Raw genomic sequence first — 20,074 nt, 5'->3', positions numbered from 1 at the left:
TTCTGTTTTTATCTATCCTGTTGCATTTCCCTTGCCTAAAATTCTAATATAGAAGTGTAGAAAAAATGTGCCCTTACTTGCTAAGGAAATTGGATATGCCAAGGTCAGAATCAGAGCATCTCATTCTCACCCCATGAGATGCTCTGATTCTGACCTTGGCATATCCAATTATACAGTCATTTCTGTATTTGACTGTAATCTGCAATCTGTAAAATCCAAGCTTGTGTTAGTAGTTACAAATGCAGTTTACTCATACTGGAACATTATACATTAAGTAAGCACAATATTTTTTAACAGGATGATTCTTGTTTCCCCTGTAAGTGCTGGACAAATATATTTAAAAATAATTAATTTCATAATTATTCTAATGATCCAATTTCTTTCTGAAGACATGAGCCCAACTTCACTCACAAATAAAAGCTTGTTCAAAAACAGAAATGTCTTAGTCTTATCTTGGCAGTTTTTCCTGGATGGACTGACACAGACTAAGGTTCTCCTCACATTTACACACTAACAATTGTTTAACTTCCCTTCATTCCTTTGGACAAAACCCTTGACTATTTTGTGACATGATTTCTCACTCTGCCTTTGGCAGCTTTCCATTCTGGATCTTGCAGCTCTTGACATTCTCCATTTCAATCCTAACACTGGGTTCCTCTCACCCTACATTACAGATACGAATATCTGGACATGAATATGTTGTCAAACTTCTGTTTTTGAGGAGATGAAACAGGACCAATGTGTCTTGATTCACTGCAAGAAGCTGAAAGAAAATAGTCACAATCCTTGCACCCTCAGTAAAGACTTAAAGAATAAAGAGAAGGCTTTCCATTTTTTGAAAAAAAAGTTATTTCTAAGGAAAGGCTATTTGACGTTCAGTTCTGTCTCCTTGCTTTGGGCTTTCTCCACCAAATCTTTCCAAAGTTTTCTCTGTGGGTAAACTGTTAGCAAATTCTAGCATTCAGGGCAGGGTTCCAGCCAACAGCTTGCTTGCTTTTCCCTGAAGATGGTAGCTTTTCTTCCCTCTTCCCTTCCTGGCCACACAGTCTCCCAAGGACTCGTTTGGTTCAAAGGAGTTTTCATCTTGGGGAAGTACAAGTGGACTCGTAGAAGGATTCAGTGAATGCTAGAGCTCATGCAAGGTACCTTGGGGAAGTTTGCTGATATCAAGGAAGTATAGGTCATGAATGTCCTCTTTTTATGACAGAAGGCTATGAGATCAGCTCTCCCTTACTTGTGAAATGGCATCATGAGACTGCTTATAACATTTAACTCTACCTCAGAATATTCAGTTGCAACCAATTGGTCTTGCAATGTGCTTAACCCACTTCTGAAAATAGGGAGAGATACAAGAATCCACAGATTTGCAAAGTTATTAGCTCACAGCTCTATATAATGTCATAGATAATAGTGCTAAACTTTCCAACTTTTTTCTCATTCTCATTATATAAAGAAATAATTTAATCTAAAGATATGAAATCTCTATTTCTCAGTATAGAGTTTTATCAAGTTGTTTTTAGTTGTTATCAAGTTGTTTCCTTTGGAAAGAAAGCTAACCACAATGACAGTCCCATAAGCTAACAGTACATTTTCAGTCATACCTGTGATCATACTGGATATGATTAATGGCAGAATGATGAGTTTGAGCATTCTCATCAGCAATTCCCCAGGAAATGCAAAGTAGACCTTATCCAAGTTAGACAGATTGCCATATTCCCGTACCAGCACGCCAATCCCAATACCTAAAAGGGACATAAAAATGTTACATGAATTAGATGTAGTTTATAATAGAAACACATGAGACAAGGAGAAAAAATAGCAGAAAAAAAAGAGCAAGAAATAAACATGTTTTCACAACTATGGCACAACTCCTAAATCAGATAAGATCGCATATTTCCTTTTCTAATGATAAGCAAAGTAATAACACATAATTCTGAAGCAGGATGTCTTTAGGTATGTCTTTGGAAAAATCTGATTAGGTGCTCTGATTATCAGTCCAGTCCCGACTTTTTTTACCCACCTTGTAACGCGTAACTAGTACCCACTAGTTCTAGAAGACCCATAACTGGCATTAAAAAATCAATAGACTATATAAACACTACCAAACACTAAAGAGACATAGTGACATAAATACTTCAGACGATTTCTATTGGTGAAAATAAGCCTACCCAGCAGCAACACTTTCCGTAATTGCTGCTCTACATAATTAGGAAAGAGTGTGACTGTAATCACTAAATTAATTTAATAACTTCCAGGAAACAGAACAACAAAAATACACTCTGCTCATTTCACAACACAACCGGCTTACAAATATCAGACTATAAATTCAATCAGTAATTGAGCCATGGCACAAGGAACCTTTATACATCCTCTTATCTTTGGATTATATGAATTATCAGACAGTTCCCACTTCTGAGATAAATCTCAGGTAAGAGTTCTACCAAAAGAAAAAAAAAATCATGGGCTAAAAGAAAAAATTCATCAGTTTGACAGGCAATACCTTTATTTTCCTTTCCAACATGATTTTCAAATTAAAATGACTGTTACAGGAAATATGTTGATCAGTGTCTAAAAAGCACTGGAACTGTTGTTTCACACAGAAGCTTGGTAATGCTTCAGTCTTGAATGAAAAGAGATCAAGAGATCCGGTTTCTAACTGGATCCAATGAAAGAACAAGTCAGAACTCCTCATCATCAAAATCAAGCTAAATGAAAATTAAAACAGATTAAAAACCCCAAGATTTTCCTGTTAATACAGATGGAAAATGAACCAGGTAACCTTCCAAGAAAATGAGCTGCTCTAGTCAACTGATCAAGGTGTAATCTCTGCCAATGAATACAGAGAGTTTGAATTCCTTGGAGCAATCTTGAATCTTAACAGCCTTGAAGATATTTGCAATATTATGCAAATAACCTTGATTAAAGAATGATAAGATAGAATGATATCTATTTCTCATCTATGGACTGAATTAGATGGGTTGAAAATATTTACTCTGCACTTTCAGATAAGCCCAAGCAAGATAAAATTCCATCTGTAAAATGGTTACATGAATTGAAGTTAGTTGCTAAGGCTTCGATCCTGAAAGCACTAGAATAAATAGCTGAATCTAACCATACAGGTAATTTCTATGTCTTCAGACAATTCATGCAACTTAGGGTAGACATTTGCTTAAGTTGCAGCAAGACTGAACTGCATGTTTATGGCTAGTTGTGTAATGCCACTTTACTTTCAGCAGGTATGACTAGGACATGTTCTAACCATCTGCCTTTCATTCTACATGACTGTCATATTTGACCAGATGGAAATCTGATCATTGTATATTCAGCAGGATTGCTTGCAGGTAGAAAGATTCACCCTTGTTTTAATTCTTGAGGGTTCTGTTTTCCACTTCTTTAGATTTCACTACAAAAACTTCCCCATGCTCTCAAAATTATAGCAGGGTTTCCTTAAGATTTTCCATCTACATACTTACACCTGTTCTGATTTTTTTTGGAGGATATTATTTACGTAATGACAATAGCTGAGAATAGAACTTCAACAATCTCTTGAAATTACATTATTGCTCTCAATTCCTTATTAATGCAATTTCTTTACAGACAAAGCACTTATATCCATATTAACTTGTGTAGTATGCCAAACTACAGTAAAATGCAGCTACTTTTTAACTGTGGTTAGCATCTAGCATATGCTGCTTGAATATATAATGGGGATATAAGAAATTTTATTTTGTAACAGTAACAAAAGAAGATTAGAAATTCAGCAGAATAAACTTGCTATTGTACAGGAAATGGACATATGTAGAACTTTTTGATCCTCATTTCAATAACCAAGTTCCAAAGTTGTAAATTTCTTCTGGGAATTATAACACAGAAAAGTGTGGTTCAGCATAAATACATTTCACATGGTAATCACTGCTTTTAATATCATATTGATAATAGCAGCCCTAAGCAGAGATGAAGTGTCATAAAAATCTCAATTTCTCTAGATGAATGCTACTGATAACTCCATTATTTCTGAAATTAAAACTAACAATTACTTTTAACAACCTTAAAATACACTACAGTCTTCAAAGCTGTTTCTATATATTAGGATTCCTTTATTTTAATTTTTTTATTCTTATTTTAATTTTAGTTTTTTATTATTTTTTTAATTTATGGAATAATTTGTTTCTACTTTCTGAAGAGCAAAATGTGCTCTCTTCATCTTTTCTGGAGGAGTTTCAACCACTCCACCTTTCTTCTTGTCCATGATAAATTGATTTTATTTATTTTCCATCTCTTCTCTTTGTTTTTCCTTCTTGTACACTTAGCTAAGTTAGGTTATGATTTTTACCACAAGAGCAATCCTTTACTTGTAGGTAAATGACACATTCTGCTTAAGCGTCAGATTTCTGCAGTATTGGGCAGATGTGAAGAGTGATGGTGGAATAAATGGTACAATCCCATTTTAAATCTTTAATTGAAATCTTTAATTTAAATTTTTAAGGAAAATATATCCTTGTAACTGTGCACAGTACAGCACATGCTGTATAGCATGGTGTCTACATTTCCCCTTCCAGCAGCCACCAAGACAGCAAGTGAAAGGTGCACTTTGGGTCCCTGAGATTGTGATGCACAATGAAGGCCACAGAAAAATTCTCCTGTCTGAAACCAAATGAAACATCACATGTCCTAACTCCTTGCTACTATTCTCTCAGGTAGCACATAAGGCTTTTTATAAGTTTGGTAACAGGCAGAAAATCCTTCAAAGAAAGGGTGCAAATACAGACGAAGCAAGTGAGGGGTGAGGATGAAAAGAACAAAAGAAGAAAAACAGAGCAGAAGAAAACCACTGAATATAAGCACACCAAGTGAAACCCACTGGCACCCAACTCTAAAGGAGCCCCAGCTTAAAAAGCTGGAGGGCATGCAAGTTTCCTCTCTATAGGATGAGCCATTTTTCACTGTATTACTCAGAAAAAGGGCAGCAGAAAATGCTGCAAGGGGTTACCCCGCACCTGCAACTGGCTCCACTCGATGTAGCACTAGATCAATTACATCTGCCAAGCCTGAGGCTCTACAGGACCTAGGAGACGATGGCTGTGTGTAATAAGGTGGCAGAACAAGTCTTGCCTGTGTATGCTCAGTGAGTCCACCACAGAAATTAGGTAAAACATGTCTTGGGACACCATGGTGTTGAGGTTTCTGTCTATCTGGAAAACCACTTCTGTGACATCTGGGTATCTGGTGAACAGTAATTTATTGCAATCTAATCTCCATCTTGAGTGTTTCTTTGCATATTGCTTTTCTTTCTGAAATGTTATCTAAGGAAAAAGTAAATTCTTTGTATGGGAATGATTATGGGGTACTACGTTTTTCTTCAAGTACCTTGCTGCAGTTCATGACACAGATTTGAAAATGAGCAAAAAACCTACACACGGTCTGTTCAAAACATTCACATAATCTCTGTGCTCAGTTATACAAGCACACATGGGATGTCATAGATTGTCCTGCAGCTATTATAAACTTATAAAAATGTGCTGGCCATTCAGAAGCCCACCAAGCAACCCATCATGGAGACCATTTATAATTTTTCAGGAAGTGATAGCTAAACCCTGAACTCTTTTTTGTGAGGTCAACAAAACACAGATTTTGAATTTGAAAACTCAGAAACCCTGAGTATCTGAATCTGCTCAGGACATGCAGTATGACATTACTGTACTTATTTGCTTTACATTGTTACTATTGTGCGTTAGTTGCTCTTCAGAACCTGATTGAATCCCTGATAAGAATATGGTATGATAGCATGCCCCTTTACTTCCTTTACCTTCACGGGTAGAATAAATCACAATTTAAAAACAGATAACCTAAATCCACACATAGACATGCCTACTTCTGTTTCTCACTGAAAGAGAATATAAAACAGAAAGAAAAAAGTTATCTAACAGGTGGGACTCCCTCATGTTATTTACATTCACGGATGAGAACACTGGTTTGGGATGCACAGTTTCAATTGACAGGGAGCTCTCCATCAGTGTGCATGACACTGAAGAAACAGCCTATCACCTTCACCTCCCACTGACTTTATTATGTGAATGACCCTTAGGAATGAACCATAAAGCAAATAAGAAAAAAAATCCAGCATATATTTTTGTAAAACTTCTAATCTGGTTTGTAAAATTATCTGTTCTGTACATGTAGTGCTCTGAAAATAAGCTGTGGTACTTATTTTTCCTGTTTTCTTAAAATTTAATAATATAGAAACTCCTTCTCACTGAAGCAGACTTAGTGACCCTGGCTGATACTGATAGACAGTGTGGGAGTTACAGGAATTTTGCTTTGACACAGCACTGAAAGAAGAAAAAGAAGTCAGATTGTTCAAACCTGCTATTATTTAATTGTACTGTAGCAATATCTATTGTGTTATTAACTAAGTGATTAAGCTCTTCATAATTTCACATTATATGCTGCACAGACATGACAGACTAACACAATTACTTCTATCATTTTGGTGAATCTTAACTGGATTAACCTCGCAGCAGATGATTCATGGAACTGAAAAGGCTATCAAACAAACTTCACTGACTTGATTTCAAACACAATACAAAATATTCAATATAAACATGTCAAACTGCAGCACAGGCAGGAGGGAGTTTTGCAGTGTGATACATTCTCAGTCCTTCAGTAAAACCAATTTTTTTCTGCTCTCGCCACAGAGTTTCTCTTATCACTGGCTGTCTCTCAGTGCAAAGAAATACAGTGCCTACCACAGGACACTAAAAGAGAGAGTGTGGAAGAATATATTACAAAGGCTTATAAACACATGATTTCAGCTCTTTTTGCATTATTTTTAATACTTTCTAATATTACACATTTTATTGTTTTACATTCTACCTTCCAATAAACATACTGATGTTGATTGAAAAAAGAGGATTCTTGGAAAAACTGCAGGCTGAAGTTTCTGATTTCTCTCAGAAATCTTCCAGAAGAAAGTTTCCATATCAGCTCTTGGTGTACTGAAGAATATTTAGTAGCAATGTATAAGAGGATGGCTTGTCCTCTGCCATGGTGAGACCCCCTGATGCTCTCCAATTATTCTGTTGAGGGTGCAGTGGTTGTAAACTCCTCCACACAAGTAACACATTGTCATCTGACTGCAGTGTGAGAAAAGTTCAGGTAGAGAGTGACTCCCTGTGATGGACCTTCAGGAATGAAGGCAAGGTGGAGTGCTGGCCAAGGGGGAAAAATCAGCTTCTCCAGTGTGGGTGAAGGCTACCGCAAACAGCAAACCCACATAACTCCTGCTACTTTCTGTGCTGCAGGAGCCTGGAACAGGGCTGATAACATAGGGCAGCCTGTAGCAGTCACCACTAACACAGAGCAGCCTCTCTGCTATGCAGCCCTGCACAAGGCACACCTCATCCTTAGTCAAACCAAGAGCAGTTAGTTCACTCAGCCAGGAAAAGGGAAACAGTGCCTATTTTCCTGTGACTATGTGACCACAGTTCTGCTGAATCTGAACCAGTACACCCTCCAAACATGCAGAGGGCTAACCCGTTTGATTATTTAACGTCTTCTATTGGACTCTGGATTTCCTCTCCTTTATCCAAACAAAGTGTAGATGAATTCCTCCTGCACATATCTTCCAAATATTTTCCATGTGCAGATGCAACTTCTTTCAGAGAAAGCCAAGAAAAAAAGAATATACAGGTGAAGGAAGAAGAAAAACCTTTCTACTGTGCTTCATTTAGCTAGAACTCTTATACAGAATCTACCACTAAAAAATAAACTAAGTTGTATCAGAGATAAGATTTTTTCTTTCAGTTTTCAGCAACTTGTTGAATTATTGTGTTTGTGAAGTACTGTGCTTACAAACATAACAAATTTATTTATTTTATAAGCAAGGTCATGTTATAAACTAAACAATCTGGGGAAAATGACAAGCCTATCCCAGCAGCTATGCAACCTACATTTCTTCATGAATTTGGATGTGTCCTGGTGAAAGCACTTTTTCTGTTGGGAAATACTGTGTGAAACTCATTAAGGTTTTGGGAAAAGCAAATTCAGTGTTGAACACACATGGAGGAGGACTATAGCATAATTTAAAAAATTAAGAGCTTACTTTTTGAGAGGAGATGAAAGAACTTAGGTTGTCCACCACAGATGAGTGAGGCAGAAATATAGAAAATGGTTGAATACTAGTGATGGAGCAATATTTTAATTATTGGATGCATACAACATTTATAGTGGAAATTGTAAGGCTTTTGACCATTAGATTGAAGAATACTGCTTCCTAGGAGGATGTACAGCATCAAATAGCCTATATAGCTTTGAGATGGAACATGACATGTAACAGGATTTTATCTACAATGGTGTAACCCAAAGCAGCAGAGGCTGGATATGATAACCCAGGGGGTATCCTTCTATCTCTCTATTCCTGTGCTTTACAGTAAAATTGAAAGGTAACCTGACAACAGTAACTTGTCTTTCTTCTTTTGCAGACCTTCCTTACGACCCCTTTCAGATATCACTTCTAAAACCATTACCCTTCTCCTTTATCTCATCCATCTATGTGTTAGCCTTCTTTAACTATGCAGTCATCCAGACATATATAGGTCTTAGTGCTTTCACAATGTCTCCAAATGCACTACAATTTATAAAGCAGTGTTTTTGTTTAGACCCCTTTTCTCAGTCATTTCAGAAATTCATGTCTCCCAGTTGTAGCATCTAATGATTTGCTTATATGGCCTGACATACTACAGTACCATGGGCACCATTACAATGCCACACACAAAAAACCCAATAATTTCTCACCATTCCTTGTAAAAGCCCACTGATTTTCTGTTCTCTTTCCACAATGTTTTGCTTGCTATCCCAAAGCTGTATAAGCACCTTTGTACATGGATAGCCCAAGAGATATTAGCTCAGTAGAGCACATCAGGAGAAATGCATCTTTACTTAAGATCCCTAAAACACGCAAGAACCTAAATGGTTGGAAGCAGTATCAGACAGGTGAAGGCTAGTAACTGGAAATACCTGCCAGATTCTAACCCTTGTTGCTTCTTTGATGAGAGAAAAGGACAGTAAACAGGACATTCTGTTCTAGTTCTCCCTTCCTGGAAGAGCAATGGAATGATTGTGACTGAGATAAACAGATGGAAAGGCAATTTAGTGGACACTAAAGATGGACAGATAGTAACATGCAGAAACATTGTTATTCTGAAACTAATGAAGACATCAAAGCATTGAGAAATCAGATACATGACCCAGAAAATTAGCTGAGATGAAGCAAGGCCAAGTTGTTTGCCATTCCAAAAGCATGAAAAGACCATGAAATTTGAAACGCTAACTCCAATACAGCCCTGATCTTCAGATGTGATACAGATTTGCTCTCACTGCACAAGATAATATTGTGGGACTATAAGTACAAATGCCTTGCACAAATCCTATGGGGTGTTTGTAGGAAAAAAAAAAAAAAAAAAAGACTTCCAAACACTGCAACTCTAAACTTGAACATCATCTTTTTTGATAGGGTGTATAAGATGAAAGTGTCTTTATGCTTTCTTTCTAAAATGTTAATATAAAATGAAAAAATTTTTTGCAATTACATTGCCGTATCTTCCCTTAAATAATATTGGGAAATTTGACACAGTAAATATTTTGCTGATACTAATATTGGTGTTCTTGCTTCAAATGTAAAAATAATACTGGTAGACTTCGGTCGTTTGGGGACTTTGCAGAGTGTAAATTGACACTAGACTCATCCTTTCCTAAGATTTAAAAATTCAGCTCTACTGATAGTTTCACTTCACTCACATTAAGTGAAACCCAGAGACTGTGTTAAAACAAACAATAAAATTGGAAAACTTTACATGCCAGAAGAAGAAACAAAAGATGGGTTTTCTTTGCTTCAAAACAGTTCAAAAGAGGAATCATGCTTAACTTCAATTTCCTTTGAATTCTTTCATTGCCTGACTTCCTGACTTAGAGCATTTTGATCCTCAGTGGCACGTGAAACTCTCAGATTAAATTATTTATCATTCTGCATTTTACTTTCCACTGTTAAAATTAAATTCAGACATTTTCTCAGAATTGCTGTGTTTCATACATTTCTGAAGAGATCCCATCCTATATCAAACTATTGGCAAGTGTTACAGAGACACACAGACATAAGAATCATCACTGTCTAAAGAGGCATAAAAAGTCACAAGTATCATCTATGCTGTTCTGAAGCACAGCAAGAAGAAAGTCTTCTTTTCAATTTCCATACTACCACGGTTTATTCAAGATATTTGGTCTTCATTTTTTACAAATTCCAAATTAATAAAATCGTACACTTCAGAATTCAAGGAAGGAAAAGAATGCTATACAGCTATACTTGTCAGAAACAAAGAAATAATTCTTTTGTATTATTATATTCCCCTTATTCCCCAAGAACATCCTTCTTGCTGGTTTTGCTAGTGTATTTCAAGAGACTATAAATCTACTTCATTGTTTGGAACCTTACCACTGTATTGTGCAAGCAAGAAATGGTACTGAAGACAGCCTAAGAGGCTAAGAGCCTAAGCTAAGAGGCCACTTTTTGATAAGGGTACAAGGAGGGAGAAATGGAAAATGGTGAAATCTTACTTCATATCAAAAAAGGGGTTTTGCTATTTAAATTGGATTTGCTAGAGACAGAAGCAACTTATTGTCAGAAAGAGTTAATAGGTTTTGGGGGTTTAGAGGCTGCAGTCAACATCTGCAAAAAAACCTCAGGAATATGGTGAGCTCCCTGGATTCAGGTGGCCTTCTGCATTGGGAAAGGCCATCAACAGAGAGATAGGTTACTAATTGTTCTGTTGTTTTCTTCACCCTATGAGACATTCATTATTGTAAGAATGCACTGGTGGGCTTCCAGTAATGCAGAACTACTGCTATTAAAACCAGCTGTCAAATCCCCTTGTGCCTGATTACAAAGGAAGCACAGCTCTTCATTTAGAAGGTGTGAATGGACCTGACTTGTCTAGAAAAAAATAAATATTCTTAAAGTGAGATATTGCTACTTAATATTATAATATAAAATAATAACTTCCATTAACATTATAGAGAATAAAGGCATATAAACTGTTAGGAGGTATCATAAAGCACAAACCAGAAGATTCAGTGGCTAGCGCACTTACCAAATCCTGGTAAATCATTATAGTCACAACCCTCAAAAGTTTCTGCAATGCTGGCGTTACAACAGAAACTATGCATATTTTAATCTCCCTCTCAAATGCAGGGGGAAAAGGAGGTCTGATGCCAGCCCAAATCTTTCAACAATGGAACTGCACAAACAAAGCATTTGATCCTGCAGAGACTGAATAAATTCACTTCAGAGGTGTAAAAGCCAGGTGTTTAGGCATGCTCCAGCCTCAATACCTGCCCCCTGCCCTCTCTTTTACTCCATTCCTGCCTTACATCACCGCTGGCTAGCGTTTTTGCACGTTCTCTGGCTGTCCGGTCCCGGCTCTCCCCGAGCCACCTCGGACAGCTCCCGCCGCCCCTGTGCCGCCCACCCGGCTCCCGGCACGGCACGAAGGTTCCTTTTTGGTTCCTTTTTCGTGGTGTCTGAGGCGCACAGCGTAAGGACCATATACATATGTGAAGAGGAGAACGCTGGAGGAAGGTAATGGCAGAACACAAAAGTGTTTATTGCTGCCTCTTACTGAGACTGCACTGGCACACCCTTGATGAACAAAGGGCTGAAGAAAGGACACCTGACATTCACAGTCTCCAGTGCCATTAGCTTCCTCCTTCTTTATCAATCTCAATATTGCATTTCTCATATTTCCACATGAATACCTGAACAATTTCAGTGTCCCACACATGTGCTGTTGAGAAAAGCCCAATCCCAAGTCACAGAGAGACTCAGAGGTATCTTAAGTTCTGAATATGTTTAGGAAGTGACAGAACACTCCATTCAGTGATTTAAAAAAGTATTTGCAAATTTAGGTGAATATAATCCCTCAGAATAATCTTTCCCAGACACAAAGCTGCTATTGGGGGAAAAAAAAGAAAAAAAAGCTAATAGATTTCAAAATTACCAGTTTATTAAAAATAATGCAACTTGTGTATAATTATCACTTCCACTTTAATTTCCATGGTATGAAAAAAAGCTGTTCTGCTGAAGAACTGCACAGTATCAGTATTACAGGCTATCAGACTAATGACACACAGACTAATGAGTAAGTTTTTACACATAATCAGCCTTTTACTTTCATGACTGGTTTGTCTGCGTTGCAGCAGTGACCTTTTGGAGACAATGTGATGACAAATAAGTAATACTCCATGAGAAACCTGCGAAGTGTGACTTAAACTCTCTGTATGCAATTGCCCTTTGGACACCTGTTTCAGGGTGAGTAATTTTCAGGAATATTTTGGTTTATTTTGCCTTGATTGTATAATCTGGAAACAATGTAACTTTCTATATAAAGGGCTGAAGAAGCACTTGAAGCAAACTGACTTGTAAACTACTTTTGTTAGCTCAGTTGCTTTGGCTCAGTAAGGCCAGTAGAACAAAAATATGCAAAACACACCTCCTTTTGCAGGTATTTGTGTGAGGCTGCTGCTCTCCTGGTTACACATCTCTTCACATTAAGTTGGTGGCCTAAAGCTGACTCTCTTCTAAGGCAAGGAAAATAACCATCTGAGCCTCAAATTTTGTTTTCTTTGAATATGCATTCAGGTGTTTTCACCCAAAAGACATGACACTCCAGATATGTCGTGTACACACTTTAAATTACACCCTCCCCCCACACACTGTGCTATGAAAGAAATTCTGGTACTTTTGAAAAGGGAAAGGACAGGCAAAAGGTTGAATGCTTAAGATAATAATACTCTTGAATGAAGAAGTGTTTGGAATTCTGAGAGGTTTCTGTTTTTGTCTCTTTTCTGAGCCACATGCAAGTAATCAGGAAAACTTTTCAACTTAGTAAGGGTACTAGCACAGATAAGCATATTTCAGTTGGATGCTGAACATGGCTCTGAGGATGATGAGCAAAAATCACGATTCCAAATGACAGTGTAGGAATATCAGGTACTTTGCAAAGCTGGACAGCTTTCACAGCATATTTTCACAGCTTGATGCATTTATTACTTCCATACACTTCTGAAAAGCCATTTTCTTCTTTCAAAATGATGTGCCACTCTTCTACTCATAAATGTAAATTGTTCTTCCAAACTAACTACATTAACAAACCTCAGACCAATTTCCCAGGGCATATTAAAAAAGAATGAATATGCAAATTTAATTATGAAGGGTTTGTGGACTCTAGGTATATTACAAACTTTCCTTATGCTGTAGTAAAACAATAATATATGATTTAACTCCATCTTCACAAGGGTTTCACTGTTCTTCTTATGCACCGTATTTCACCTTTGAGAAATACTGGAAATGCCGCAGATACACAGTTCTTTGCAAAAGGTAATTTGGTCCAAGGCTCACAGAATTACTAAGAAGATTCTCTTTGACAGTATTATAGAGCTCCCCTGGGTTATGGACTGTTAATTACAGTGCAGCAGGCAGAGAAGTTGAAGGACACAGCAGGTGTTGAGAGCCTGTCCTCTTACTGGGAATTTCTATTGGGTATTAGGGGAATTGGGGTCAATTGCCCCCACAGCCCCTGCATTGTCATACTTTGTGGCTCTCAGAGAAATTTACTTTCAGAATGTTGCACCTGTAGAATCACATCACACTCTTCAATTCTAACTACAAACACTGAAGATAATAAGAGGGGAATATTTCTTAACCACTTCTGTAAATCGGAAGTAAGTACGCCAACTCCTGGAAGACTACCTGACAGGAGTGTGCGAAAAAGCAATTGTACACATGCAAACACAGACACATAAACACACTCCTCCAGTTGTACAGTTATATTTTCAAAGCAAGGCCGTTAGTACTTGGTATGCAAAACTCATGAAAATATTTTTTGAATGAGGTAAGAAAAATCCAGAGATCTTTCAAACACTGAATGTATTGAGGAAAACACACATGTTAATGTAAGCACAGTTCTGATTACAGCTTATAAATAACTGGGAGGAATTCCAAAATAACAATTCTCTTCAGAACAAATTTCCACCAAAGTAGGCATGGTCCAGCCAAAATTCAAATTAGCAGAAAAGTCATCGGAAAGAGACCCAGACAGCAAGTTACAAAAGTATTTATAGCACCACTTCTCCACAGGAGAAAAAAGTGAACGAGGCTTTTCAAATAATAACCAGGAGATAATGAAATAAATAGGGCCAAAATTATGCCCTATGGAAAAACCTCTTCATCTAAGTAACTTGACGCACTTTCTTTGCCGTCTTTGCCCACTTATCCTTAGTAAGATGGCGTTCAACTCGTTTTTCCTTCAGAAACTTGTTGACCTACAGGGGATATATCTTGCTGTCTTTACAATGATGGCCCTGAAAGCGTCTCTGAAAGCGGGATGGCACTGCCAGACGTTTCACCCCCAAAAAGCTCTCAGAAAGCTGGGCGGCACTGCCAAACTCTTCCAGCTGCACCGCTCGTTTGGGCCACCAGAAGCTCCACAAAGCCACCTCCAGCGCTCTCCGGCCCTGCAGCCTCCCTCGGCGGAGGTGCCAGCTGCAGACCAGCAGAAGGCAGGGGCTGCGTCCCCCTCAAGAGCTGCAGAGGCCCGGGGCACGGCCCGCCGTGGGGACCCGCAGTACGGAGCGCTCACAGCCCCCGGCGCCTTCTCCACACGGCCGTCTCACCCGGCCGATCACCGACCTTTGCCACACGGGCCGGCGGGACGCAGGCAGGAGCCAGCCCGGCCAGAAGGGCCCCGGGTCCCCGCTGCCGACCCGGCCGCCCGGGGCTGCGAACGCCGCGTCCCCCCGCGCCCAGCCCCGCTCTCGCCCGACCGCCGCGGCACCGCGACACTGCGGGGCTGTTCTCCGCGGCCGCGGCGATGCCGGGGCACAGCAGCCGGCCGCCCTCGCCTGCCTTTCGGGCGGGTCGTTAGCACCGCGCCGAGCCGCCCAGCCCTGCCCTTCGGCCGCGCTGCACCCCTCGCCCCTCCGCGGGCCCCGGGCCACCCCTGCGCCCGGCAAGGCCGTACGGTGCCGGCAAGGCCGGGCGGGGGGCGGCGGCGCCGCGCTCCCTGCCTGCCCCCGCGCTCACCCGCCAGCACGGCGGCCACCGTGCTCAGCAGCAGCCAATTCTTCCTCACGAAGCTCGGGCAGATGAATCCCTTCTTGATCGCCCTCGCCATGGCGGGGGTCGGCGGGGCTGGTGCGATGCGCGTCGCCCGTCGCCGAGCCGGGCCGGGCCGAGCTGGGCTGGGCCGGACCGAGCCGAGCCGAGCCGAGCCGAGCCGAGCCGAGCCGAGCCGAGCCGAGCCGAGCCGAGCCGAGCCGAGCCGAGCCGAGCCGAGCCGCCTGCGTGCGCTCCGCGGGGTGCGCGCTTACTGCGGGGAGGCGGAGTAATCACCTGGCAACCGGAGAGGCCGGCCCCCCGCCCGCCCCTCGCCCGTCCGGCCCACCTGCGGCCAGCACACCCAGCTCCTGCTGACAGTACTGGGGGCAGCAGGTACACACACATTTTGTCAGATTTCCCCATGGAATTTGACCCTGGTAGGCTTGAATACCAAAATAGCCAAGAAGCGTTTATTTCGTGTTCAACTTGCTGGCAATGGTCTCCTTCTCCCTCCCCACCATAAGGTTGATTAAAGTATATATAATATTTGGACCCAATTCCCTGTGGGTGTATGGTTTTCAGTATATCTATAAACGTGCTGATTTTGATTGTCAAACCGTTAGCTCAATGGTAAAAGCAAAAAACAAACAGCCAAGCCCAACCAAAACCTGCCATTGTCTTGATGAATGACATGGAGGAGAGAGGAGAATTAATGTTTAATTTATGTTATTTAATTGCACTTGATGTCTTCTGTTTCTAACCATACACTACCGAGGTTTACCTATTTCTGTCTAAAACAACTGGGTAACTAAGGCCTGAAGGACACCAGCAAAAACTGCAATTTGAAACCTTGTCACTTCTGCTCTTCACATGAATCTGGCTGTGCTGGAGCCAGAGACAGCCTGGAGAAAGAGACAAGTATGTACCTTGTTGAGTCAGGTGAGAGCACTGAAATCCACCTGGATGAGAAGCAAGAGCTGTCATCAATCTCAAGTGTTCAATCCTGGACCTAGATGCATAAATTCATATAGAGACACCTAAAATTGTCCATATTTTTCAGATGAGTAAAACAACTGCAGTAATTTGTTGGCATCTGTCATCAGGAGAATTTAATTTAAAAAATAAGAGGAAGCCTGGTGGTGGAAAGGAAACATATGAGTAAATATATTCATTTAATTAAGTCATAAAAGGTGCCAGACCTCTTAAAAGGAAGGCTGGCATACTACCACTTTACAAGCTACAGTAAAGCAAACCAAAAATAATTAATGCAAAGAAATGGTAAGAAACAACAGGACTATGACTTTGGTATGGAAATGTCACGAAGTATGAGTGCACTAAAGAGATACATGAAGAAAAAGGCACACTGGGTTTCAGGGTGGGCAAGATCAGACATAGCTTGTGGAGAAGAGCTCTGACTTCGGATCTCGTTGCCACAGTGTATAATTTTTTTTAATTATTATTTCATCTCATATATACTTGGAGACTCAGATGTTGCTTTTAATAAATCAAATGTCTGATCTGCCCTAGGAGGTGGTGAATTGGTGCCTCTCTAGATAGTAAGAACAAAATGATTTGCAAGACATCTTCAGAATTTAGGCCTTCCTTTAATTTTTTCTCTATTCACTTTCTCACATACCACGTACAACTTACTCTGCTTCTCTTTTCAGCTGTTTTGGTGAAGGGGAAATTATTCCATTTCAGTTCCTGACGACTAGCTAAAATAAGGTTACAATTTACTTATTTCTCTATTAAGGTTTTGTATTTCTCTTAATACTAAAGCATTAAGTATCCTTTTTTTTTGCATTAAGGATTTCATAGTACCTTCTTGGTAGATCTAGAATTATCTGCAGCATTCTTAGGACAGAACAATGCCCTTCTGCAGGTACAAAACAATGTGACTGTAGCTGATATATTTCTTCCTGAAGCTTGCAATACCTTAAAGGAGTTGCACAATCTTAGAGAAAACATAATACAATTATGCTTTATGACTTGTGAAGGCTAGAGACAGATCTTATTTTTGTGTTCTGCAACAGCAAGACAATATATATTGAATAATATTGAAGACCTCTATATACCTTTGTTTTCTGTTACGGTACAATGTTCTATTATTTTCAGCTATTGTTTTGTCCCTAAAAATATTTAAGGAAAAAAGCATGCCAAAGTTCTAGGCTTTTTTCCTTAATAATTGTCTTTATTTTTTAAAATTTCGTCAAAAGTAATTCCACAGCCTCGACCTCAAAAAAAACCCAAAAAACCAAACCCCACAAAGTTGATAACACAACACCCATAGAAAATTAAAGAATGATTTTTAAAAAATTAAGCCTGTGAAATAAGGATGTTTTAAACATCCTGATGAGCAAGCTGTTTTAATTTTCCTATTATAGAATGATGGACATTGGCTTTGATCCTGGATGTAGAGTCAAGCTGGCAGTTTCTGTAAAGGGAGCTATAAATTAAAAAAACCCAACATCACAAAAAAAGTATCCTAATAAAATGGAAAAGAAATGTAGCCCAAGCCCATGGATCACTCTTGAAATGTTGAAATTATTTAAAAAATTAATTAATCTATACAAAAAGACATAATACTTTGCGAGACTACCTGCTTGTATACCTCGTAAGTGCAGCAACTGAGTAAACATAAATCTATATTCTATTTAAAACATTTTTTTTCTTTTTGTCTGATTTTGAGACATCCTGAAATCATTATGAAATACATAGAATGCATGTGTGAAAAAATGTCGATACACTCTGTCTGTAAAGATGATAAGATTATATTCTGTAGCTATATTGATTACTGTTACAAAGTTGTCAGAGTAGATCTTGGTTAAGACTGTATGCATGAAAAAATTCTTTAATTTTTTGTGTTTCGTTTTTTTAAATGTTAATGAAACATACAGAGGAATCAGTCTTGAAAATGTGAACACTGTCCTGGGAAACAATGACATACGTTGATTGCCATGGTTCATTTTTTTTTTTTCCTGAAGGCTAAAATAATTCAGATTATTTTGTTGTAGAATTAGGAGCATACATGAATACATAAATAACCATTCTATTGACAAATTATTACCACATGGTGACCTAATATTTACACAGCCATGTCACAAAAATAACTTCCAATGTGTAGAACTCAACTACATTTTAAGTGACTTGGTTAAGGCCAGGGTAGGAGTATTTTCAACATTTTGAGGCATATGAGTGTTTCAGCACTGGGAGATGCAGAGCAGTCCTACTAGAGCATGTACAGTACAGTGCAGTGCACAGCAGAATGTAGCAAGTGGAAGCTTGCCCTTTCATACATCTTAGAAAAAGGTCTTGTGATTCTAGTTAAGACAGGAAAAAAAATCACTTCCATCTTACTTATTTAGACATTCAACTTTTTTTGCATTGGTTAGCTTATTAATATCATTTGTATTAATTTTGGTGGCAGTTGATTTGTTGCATAGAAAACTAATGAAGTGTCTTTTTCTTTATGGTTTATTGTGAGCATATAAAAGAAACTGCATCAACAGGGAATTAAGGAAATTTTGAGTATTGTGTTTTTTAAAATGCTTTGATAAAACAACAGTATTTAAAAAATATTTCAAAAAATGTGTGCTAATAATCTATATAAAATACGAGTAGAATAACTGAGGGTTTTAAATTTGCTTTTTTAATTTGAAGCCAGTCTACCAGACAGGATCTTTGCAATAGTTTTTTAATAACATAAAGCCATTAGTATATACAAAGTTTGTAAACACAAACTGATCAGTTCCTATCTAATATCTCTTGTCTTAATGAGAAAATGCTACAATAAAAATTGTAGCATTTCTAAGTTCAGTGAAGGGCCAAAGCATATCGAACAAAATGCACAAAGATGTGTCTTATATCTGTAAATATTTAAGTGTTACCAAGCACCCAAAACCGCAGAATTTTTCCTTATAGCCTGGAACGTGTGCCTCCCGACATCTGACCTCAAAGTTTAACTTCCATATATGCTATAGTGATAAGAAAAAATATATGATAAGAAAAAAATTCCTCCATTGGGCTTTATTTGACAGATGCACTGATCATCCTCAAGGGCAGAGCTGATGTGGTGCTGATTTATATCTGGGGCCCTGATACTGGCTCAATAGCAGTAATGCCTTTTCTTTCACAGATGCTGTTTAATTCACTGTAGTTTTAAACTACCAGAACCTTTATTGGTATATTTAATTAATCCAATCCTCTCTTAAAATTTTAAAGTCATATATATTTCTATTTCAGTAGCTGATTCTGAAGGCACAGAGGGATCCATCTAACTACTTATAACTTACAGAATATTACCAGTACATGCTTTATCTTCTGCTCGCACCAGTTTTTCTACTCTTACCAAAGACACCCTAAACCTTATCAAATTAGTAATTCTTCATGTTTTCTTCAACTGAGCTTTTTTAGAATTGTTGAATTATGGATTAAAATACAGTAACAATGGATAAAAATGTCTGGATTTGAGATAAAATTAACAAAGAGAGGACATTGGGAGGGGTTTTTGTTTGTTTGGGTTTTGGTTTTTTGTTTGCTTGTTTTGAGAGGGTGTCAGTGGGTGTTGGGGTTTTGTTTTGTTTTGTTTTCCTTAAATAAATTAAATGCTGTGCAGATCAATGGGATTTTTATTGTTGTTGGAGTCAATGGGACCGCAACTGGGAGAAAGACAACAGCTGCAGATGGGATTTTTGTTTGCTAACTTATAGCCCTCTAATACTGAGTATCTTTTTTTGCTACCAAAACCCAGTTTTGGTAACTAAATGTTGTTTTAGCTACTTTTCACTGTTGGCATCAAAACTCATCTGTGTCAAAGTAACATAAAAAATAATGGTGAAAAATTATTAGAATTCCTTGATAATGGTTTACGTGTTAAGCTTTTAAAACCTTGGATGTGGAACTCTACATTCTAGATCACTTCTGGGTTTT

General features: G+C 38.7%; 2 protein-coding genes across 3 annotated transcripts in view; one reads left to right on the top strand and one right to left on the bottom strand.

Annotated features, from left to right (window-relative positions):
* The window catches only part of SLC1A1 (solute carrier family 1 member 1), a 48,911-nt gene extending 33,528 nt beyond the window's left edge, over positions 1–15,383 (bottom strand). Inside the window, exons 1-2 of the mRNA XM_064405118.1 lie at positions 15,131–15,383; positions 1,602–1,742 (exon numbers count right to left, since the gene is read on the bottom strand). Coding sequence (XP_064261188.1) covers positions 1,602–1,742; positions 15,131–15,221 — 232 coding nt within the window. The 5' untranslated portion in view covers positions 15,222–15,383. The remainder of the gene's footprint in view (positions 1–1,601; positions 1,743–15,130) is intronic.
* Positions 15,384–15,462: 79 nt separating this feature from the next.
* The window catches only part of GLIS3 (GLIS family zinc finger 3), a 202,290-nt gene continuing 197,678 nt past the window's right edge, over positions 15,463–20,074 (top strand). Inside the window, exon 1 of one of the 2 annotated variants that reach the window (XM_064405112.1) lies at positions 15,463–15,538. The gene's annotated coding sequence lies outside the window, so the exon portion shown is untranslated. Of the gene's footprint in view, positions 15,583–20,074 lie in introns of both variants that reach the window. The other variant, XM_064405113.1, reaches the window with a different exon arrangement.

Source organism: Passer domesticus, chromosome Z (genome assembly GCF_036417665.1).
Source record: "Passer domesticus isolate bPasDom1 chromosome Z, bPasDom1.hap1, whole genome shotgun sequence".
In the NCBI taxonomy this organism is placed as follows: Eukaryota; Metazoa; Chordata; class Aves; order Passeriformes; family Passeridae; genus Passer; species Passer domesticus.
Note: the sequence above shows the minus strand (reverse complement) of the source record. Positions and strands in the feature narration are given on the sequence as shown.